The 8,263-nt window shown below is 36.8% G+C and overlaps 1 protein-coding gene across 1 annotated transcript; it reads left to right on the forward strand.

The window, feature by feature from the left end:
* The first annotated feature begins 2,037 nt into the window (after positions 1-2,037).
* LOC147303391 (major histocompatibility complex class I-related protein 1-like) lies at positions 2,038-7,992 on the forward strand. Its single transcript, XM_086280878.1, has 9 exons — positions 2,038-2,185; positions 2,966-3,226; positions 4,109-4,387; positions 4,786-5,088; positions 5,527-5,622; positions 6,002-6,052; positions 6,803-6,874; positions 7,623-7,657; positions 7,814-7,992. The coding sequence occupies exons 1-8, from the start codon at positions 2,128-2,130 to the stop codon at positions 7,625-7,627; spliced, it is 1,125 nt and encodes a 374-aa protein (XP_086137004.1). The 5' UTR covers positions 2,038-2,127; the 3' UTR covers positions 7,628-7,657; positions 7,814-7,992.
* Positions 7,993-8,263: the final 271 nt, after the last annotated feature.

Here is an 8,263-nt window from a genome sequence, read left to right on the forward strand (position 1 = left end):
GTCAAGAAAAGCTGCCCAAGAATCTTTAGTGAAGAATAAAGGGGATTATACCAAATATTCACTCGCAAGGTTGTTAAAATGGTAAAAACTTTGTTTTTGCTTGATATACTGAATTTGTACTTTTGAATGTTTGTATTTTTTTCCATAAATCATTGCACCTATTCCTAATAAAGTATAAAGACATAAAGGATAGCTGAAGACTTTTTCTTTATATTTTGAGATAAAATGTGACATTCATCATTCCTGGTGTGATTTCTCTCAAATTGCTCTTATTTTTAAGTAAAAAGCTACAAAAGGTTGGTCTGAATGGGCTGAATAGGGCCTTCCTTATCCTTTTCAATATAAATACATAAATATACATATAAAATCATCTTAGAACAGCTTGTTTAAACACTGGTGTGACTAACTGCAGCAACAACACCAAACAGTCAAAAGGGGAAAAAAAAAAGAAAAACACAGGATTTAGCTAAATGGGCTTATTTTTCACAGCCCATGCAAGGTAGCATCATCTACCATTCATCTTCAAAGAGTAGTGAGTGACAGGTGTTGGTTTGCTGACCATTTGGACTAAATTAGTTCAGCCCAGAACGAGCGAACGAGAGAAGAGAGTCTTTTGTGAGAGTGTCAAAGACTAAGTTACTGTGGCTGGGGCCATAGTAGGGGCCATCTGGTTCTCGACGTTTACTGTAGGGTCTTTAACTTGCAATGTAAAACACTATGAGGCAACTGTTGTTGTGATTTGAAGAATAGAATATAACTTTATTAATCCCTCGGAAAGGTCCCCTCAGGGAATACAAATAAGAAAGAATACCAAGCAGGTACAAATACTTATGAACAAAATATCAGCAGCAATAAGAATTTAAGATGTGATAATTAAAGGAAGCCCAGGAATAAAAATGTAAACAGTGGCAAAGTGTCAGTATGTTTAGTTTAGCTTATTGCACTGGGTCAACAATGTCCACCCCTCCCCTCCTCCTGCTACTCCTCCCCCTCTCCCAGTGTTATACAGTTTGATGGCTTGGGGTGTGAAGGGGTTTTGAGTCCTGCTGGTTCTACTCCTGGGGAAGAGCAGCCTGTCTGTGCGTTGATGACACTGTGCAGTGGGTGGCTGACATTGTCCATGATGCAGTTTGTCCAGACTTCTTCTCAGCCACTGTCACCAGAGTCAAGCTTACTGCCAACCACAGAGCCAGCCCACCTGGTAAGCTTCTCCAGCCTGTAGGAGTCCTCTTTAGATGAACTCTGTGATATTTTTACTAATATTACTGACCAACCCAACACCAGAAGTGATTTGAGCATCACTGTTTAATTTCTAAATGGAAATTTAGAAATAAAGTCCCAAAATACATAAAATATCAGAGAAAAAACCTTCAGAATTTCTACTTAAACAAAAATCTTACATCAAACTAAAGATCATAACAGATCATGAATATAAAAAAAAGAAGAAGAAAGAAAAAACATCAATGACCTGCTTAGGTCTGGTTGAAATCAAAACATTTTAATTTTCATTTCGTTTTTTTTTAGTTTTTTTTTTAGTTTTTTTTTTTTTTGTGTCCCGTTTGGATCTATAGACATCAGAATTGTTGTCTTAAGGCCAAGATAGATGCCAAGCCTTGCATTCCAAAGGTTCCTTCATGTAACGATCTGCTAGGGAGTGTGGGAGGGAGAGCCTTCAGTTTTCAGGCCCCTCTTCTGTGGAACCAGCTTCCAGTTTGGATTCACTGTAGACACTGCTATAGTGTCTCCAACACTCTCTACTTTCAAGATTAGGCTTAAAACTTTCCTTTTTGCTAAAGCATATAGTTAGGGCTGGACCAGGTGACCCTGAATCCTCCCTCAGTTATGCTGCAATAGACGTAGGCTGCCGCGGGATACCAGCACCAGCAACCACCAGCGAAATCTACTTGCGCTTTCGTTCATAACCTTTGTTGGTATATTCCACCTGGATTTTAATGACGCAGTGCGCTGCGTAAATTCTTATTGGCTCTTATTAGTTGACATTCGAAGCTTTTGAGCCGCTTCTTTCAGTTGGTTGGCGATTGTGCTGTTGGAAGTGTCTTCTTTCACTTCACAGCGTTTATTTTTGCTATTAGCAATTTGCCGAGGGTTTTCGAGCAACAGAAGGAAATGAAGACATTTCTGGCTCTGAGTGTGATATTCCTTGGGTTATCCAGCGCAGCAGCAGGTACTTTAAGTTGTTTGATTTGTTTTGTTTTGTTTTTGTTTTAGGTGAGGCTGTGATAAAAGAAAAACAGCGTCTTTACCCAGAGTATGTGCAGTCTGCTCTGGTCAAAAGTTTGATACATGCTGTAAAATTTCAGGAATTTGAGGACTGTAAAATAACCCTAACCCCTAACCCTAAGTGGACAAATATATTGTTGATGTTTGTAAGTAGGTCAACATAATTTTTACACGGATACAATAAATATACTACAGCAGGAGCTTAACTGCTTAATTTGACATTGGGGGGGGGGGGGGGGGGGGTCCCTTTATCTGATGTCCTTACAAGCTTACATTAGAAGCTGTTTGTTAATTTGAATTTTTTTTTAAATAGTTTCTCTTCGGTTTTGCATTCAGTCGCTACTACTTTACTGAAATAGTCATGGATATAATGATTTACCATTTCCTTGCATTTTTTCCTGATGTATATATGTATTTAATTTACATAGTCCTCCAATTTTCCTATAGCTCTGGATCACAGTATTGAAATTAAGGTTTAAAATGAGCAGCCTATAAGTGCTTCAAGTGCTATTAGGCATACTTGCATAAACTCTTATAAAAGGTTTTCAAATACAATTGTCTGAATCGAATTAAATATAGTGTTTAATGTGTAAGTGACTACAAACTTTAAAGTTGATTAAAAGCAACCAAATTTCAGTTAATGTTTTCTCCAGTTGTTTGCAGTTGGTTGAGTCCCTGTCATATTTTATTCAAAAAAGTGATGAAGTGCATTCTTGTCCTGCAGTTACACATTCACTGCAATACTTCTACACGGCATCATCAGGAATTTCAAGTTTTCCAGAACTTGTAACTGTGGGCATGGTGGATGGGCAGCCATTCTCATATTATGACAGTGAAATACAAAAAGAGATTCCCAAGCAGGACTGGATGGCAAAGGCTGAAGGACCTGAGTACTGGGCAATACAAACTCAATCCTCCATTAATGCTGAGCAGGTCTTAAAAGCCAGCATTGACATTGTGAAGAAGCGCTTCAACCAGACTGGAGGTGAGTAATGAACAACTATTCAGAAACACTTGGTCCCATATTTCATATTAACAGACAAATTAAAATTCTTAAAAAGCCTAGAATTCTAATCAAAGAAAATAATGTCTTAAAATGTCTTAAATTTAGCATAAATTTACAGAAGGTAATAATTTCACCAGGTGATATTTTTAAAAACTGGTAGGGTAAAAATAACCCTAAAATTTTTTTAAACAGTCTTATAAAATTGTCTGTTTCATGTAGTCTCTTTACAGTTACCCTCATTCATCAATTTTAACATGTATTTACATGGACAGACACACAGGGGCACTATCCTAATAGCATAAATCGCAATCGTGGCTCAAGAGTTGGGAGTTCGCCTTGTAATCGGAAGGTTGCTGGTTCAAGCCCCGGCTTGGACAGTCTCGGTCGTTGTGTCCTTGGGCAAGACACTTCACCCAATGCCTACTGGTGGTGGTCAGAGGGGCGCCAGTGTTCGGCAGCCTCGCCTCTGTCAATGCGCCCAAGGGTGGCTGTGGCTACAATGTAGCTTGCCATCACCTGTGTGTGAATGGGTGGGTGGATGTGTAAAGCACTTTGGGGTCCTTAGGGACTAATGAAGCGCTATATAAATACAGGCCATTTACCATAAATGTGTAATCTTCCATTAGCAGCTCCTTGATAGCAGCATGTAGCAGGTCCGAGCTCTCAGCATAGTCAATAGACATGAATCATTAGCTGCAGCCTTAAATAAGAAGAACGACAGAATAGACTAGATTAACTTCATATGACCACAGCGTGTTTGTGCGATAAGCCTGATATTGAAGTGAAAAAAAAAAGTCTTTGTGTGAAACGATGCTGGATCTCACTCTGGTTCTGTCGTCTTCGTTTCTGTTCCTCTTTCAGGTGTTCACATTGTCCAGCAGATGTACGGCTGTAAATGGGATGATGAGACAAATGAGGTGGAGGGATATGAGCAGTTTGGTTATGATGGAGAAGACTTAATAACATTTGACCTGCAGACAGAGACGTGGGTCGCTCCGAAACAACAGGGTTTTGTGACCGTACAAAGGTTGAACAGTAACAAAGCTTTTTCATCTAGTATGAAGAACTACCTCACCCAGATTTGTCCTGAGTGGCTGAAGAAGTATCTGAACCATGGGAGGAGCTCTTTAATGAGAACAGGTACAATCACATGACCAGACTTAGTGTGATAATTTACCTCATTTTTATTACAGCAATACAACTTTTTTATGACCAACACAGTGTGTAAACATTTAGTGTGTTTTCTCTCTTCCTCTCTCTGTCTGCTGCTTTCATGTGTTTTTCAACAATATTCAGAATTTATTTTAAATTTCAGAACCACCACCAGTCCCTTTATGTGTTTCCCCCTCACTTCACACATCTCTTATTTCTTTATTTGACTCTGTGCTATCCTTCATTTTTTTATGTATAATAATAAGCACACACGGTATGTACATTAATATGGGTGTCTAAGGCATTCAGACTACATCAAACAAAAATTATAAGTTAGCATGCTGTTAATACAGAAACACTGAACAGTGTTTCTCTTTACTCTCCAGTTCTTCCTTCAGTGTCTCTCCTCCAGATGGCTCCTTCCTCTCCAGTTATTTGCCACGCTACAGGTTTCTATCCTAACAGAGCCGAGATGATCTGGAGGAAAGACGGTGTGGAGATTCATGGGGGTGTAGAGAAAGGGGAGATCCTCACCAACAATGATGGGACCTTCCAATTAAGTGTTCACCTGGATCTTAGGTCTGTTCCAGCTGATGACTGGAAGAAGTACGATTGTGTGTTTCAGCTCTCTGGTGTGAACAAAGACATCATTACCACACTGGACAAAACAGCTATCAAGACAAATAAAGGTAGGAATCTAATCAGAAGGGATGATGATGGCAAACCCAGCTGCCAGTGGCAATGTGTTTAATATCTGTTACTGAATACAAATTTTTGGTATTCTTTATTACAATAATGTACAATATTTTTCTCTCATCTTATGCCACATGATGAACCTGTGTAAGGGCCCCCACATAAATAATATATGTATATGATGAAGAATCAAAGAATAAGAACAAGTCTAAGACATATAAAACACTAATGGTATTTATTTTTATTTAACCACCTCATAATAGTTTGCGTTTGTAGTACTGACATTTTCAGTGTTTTAAGGTCTTTTATAATATTTACACTGATACTGATAGGGAACATGATGATGTCATAATATCTGTCATTTTAAAAAAATAATCATGCTTCTAAACAAATTGTTAGTTTTTCATTTGTTTGTTTGTCTTTAACCTTGGCAGCAGGGCCTAACATCATGATCATCCCCATTCTCACTGCTGCTCTTGTTCTTGCTGTTATTGCAATAATTGGAGTCATTATTTACAAAAAGAAAACTGGTGAGTGAATCAAAGTGTCCAAATATGATTTTAGTATTTTTAGTGTTTTTCCTGGTTGCAAATCAAAACAAGCTTCAGGTCCTAGTACAACAACGATGTGTAAGCCCCAGAGTGATGATAATATAACAGTGTTATAATAGTGATAACAGGAACCGATAGTAAATAAAGTAAAAGGTAGAGTAACATAGAGAGCATTGTAAACCAGTTTGAGTTAGCGGTGTAGGGATCAGTGTTCTTGATTTTACAGCTATGATGACTGACATTTTATTCCTTTTTTACAGCTAAAGCTTCTAAACCTTGTAAGTAAATTTTCCATGTGGACATTTTGAGTAGATTTTTGATGCCATGATTTTTCATTTATCTTTTTTTTTCCTTGTAGACCCGATAACTCCACCTGAAAAATATTCTGAAAGAAAAAGGAGCCCCTCAGGTGTGTGTTTGTAACTGGATTGGAGGATTTGATTACGTCCTCATAATAACTGTAAATGTAGTGGCTTTAGTTTTTACGTTTTGTTCCCTTATAAGTAAAATGGCATGTCTTCATATAGTCATTTACAATCTTTGCTGTTCATAGTTACACAGTACTAGATAGAAATAAAACAAGTGCCTTGGAAATATAAATGAGTCCACTATGTTCATGAGTATTCTGCAGTAAAAAAAATATATCTGCAAATCACTGCAAATCATGTTAATTTAATCCATTTGGCCACAAATGTTTATCAGTCTTGCAGCCACAGGTTTTACCTGCACTCATCAGGATCTTAATTTAACACTCCTCAGGGCCATTTTTTCACCACCACAATCTCAGTCTTCCTCTTCTTCTTCCATGACCAGGATTGTTGCCCCAATAAACTTTCAACTTTTAACCTGAGCAGCTCCTCCATGTTCACTAATTAAGATTTGTGAGTTTTGCTCACATAAATTACATTTTATAGTACTAATGATTTAAACCAGTCAGCTCTGCAGGTTTTCTAAGATTGTTCTGACCTATACAATGAAACAGTGCTAACATTAATGTTCAAGTGATAGAAACAGAATGGTAAATCATCTTGCAACTGAAAACTTTGATTCTCTCCCTGTGTTTTGGCTGTTTGTCTGTTTTGAACATTATCATCAATATTATTAAATCATTTTTTTCCCTTTACTTGAACATTTTTAATCATTTTGTATTTTTCCGCAGATTCAGAATCATCAACTTCTTCAGATGGTTCTTCTACAGATAGTATAAACAGCTCGACACAACTGATCCCAGGTGAGTGTACAGCCTCTCTGTGACAAACTGTATAGCCTTAATTTTTGTGTGGAAGTGATGTTTTTACTCCATGATCTCATGTTTTTGAATCTTACATTTCAATCTATTAAAATAATATCACATATATTATATCTTGGTGCATGCTCAATCATCCAGGTAAGTAAATGTCAAAAGGTTGATCCTATTCTTTTGGACGTAGTGTTGTTGTTCTGTTGTTGAACAGAATCAACCTCTGACTCACTAGCTGTAGACTTTAGGTATAAACCTGCCATTGCCCTTATATTACACATTTCTTCTACTGCAGTCGATTTTTTCTGGTTACCGTTTTCAAAATGCCCTTATCTAAATGAAACAACATCCTCAGCGTGAGGAGCATACCTGCTGAATATGGCAACCTTTGGCAAAGATCTAGATGTAATGATACCGGCCTATTTGTTTTTTAAATGAACTACAAATTTTTATGACAGTGCACATCCCTCCAGCTGGTGTTTATTGCCTTGGTAAGAAAAAGTGGCACAAAATATGTAACTACAGTAATGACTTCCACTAAAACCCCGTATATAATAATGATACCATCTAACTGATTTTTACTCGGGAGTAACAATTGTAGTGATTTCAAACTGTATAACTAGTGACATTATAGAATAGGAACGTTTGTGCGGAAATGGTCATGGCCCAGTGTTTGTGTGACACTTCTTGCATCATGTTGAGTTTTGTGACCTGAATGTTGTTGTTTTTTTTTCTTTAGAATAATTCTGCTAAAGAGTGTAATCTGCAATAAAGGTAACTGATGACTCTGAACACATCACATGTACCACATACAGTCATCTTTGCATTTTACTGAATGCTTTTAAAGAAATCTTCCTTTTTTCACACTGATTGCATTTAGAATTTTTCATTCACTCCTTGTTAATGAAAGCTGAATTTTTGTCTGAGCAGGAGACAGTTTGAACATGTGGACTAACTTCACTTCATGAGGATTCTGCATCACTGAACTCCTGAGAAAACATTTGTGCTGTGTAATGGAAGTGGATATTTTTTATTCCAGCCAGGACATAAATTTTTACTAAAACATGCACAAAACACCCCAAAAATAAATTTAAAAAATAAAGATAAAATCTAATTAATATTTTACTTTATAAATTAAGTTAGCTTGGTTATAAAGTGTAAGGGCTGACCAAAGTGCCTAACGTTAAGAACAAAATAAGAAATACAAAAATAAATAAGTTAATTATTAATAACAACAACAATGATGATGATAACAATAATTTTTAAACATAGTTTTATAATGTAGGTCTGTCTTATATAATATTGGTGTATTACCTTAAGTAAAAATGGTCCTGAAGAAGAAAGACTACATCTGTAGGAATTATTCTGTATTTTCTTTAG

This window comes from Aulonocara sp. 'chitande type north' Nkhata Bay, linkage group LG22, assembly GCF_057382095.1.
Source record: "Aulonocara sp. 'chitande type north' Nkhata Bay isolate Kocher_YH1m ecotype deep benthic linkage group LG22, A_spYH_male_GT1.1, whole genome shotgun sequence".
NCBI lineage: Eukaryota > Metazoa > Chordata > Actinopteri > Cichliformes > Cichlidae > Aulonocara > Aulonocara sp. 'chitande type north' Nkhata Bay.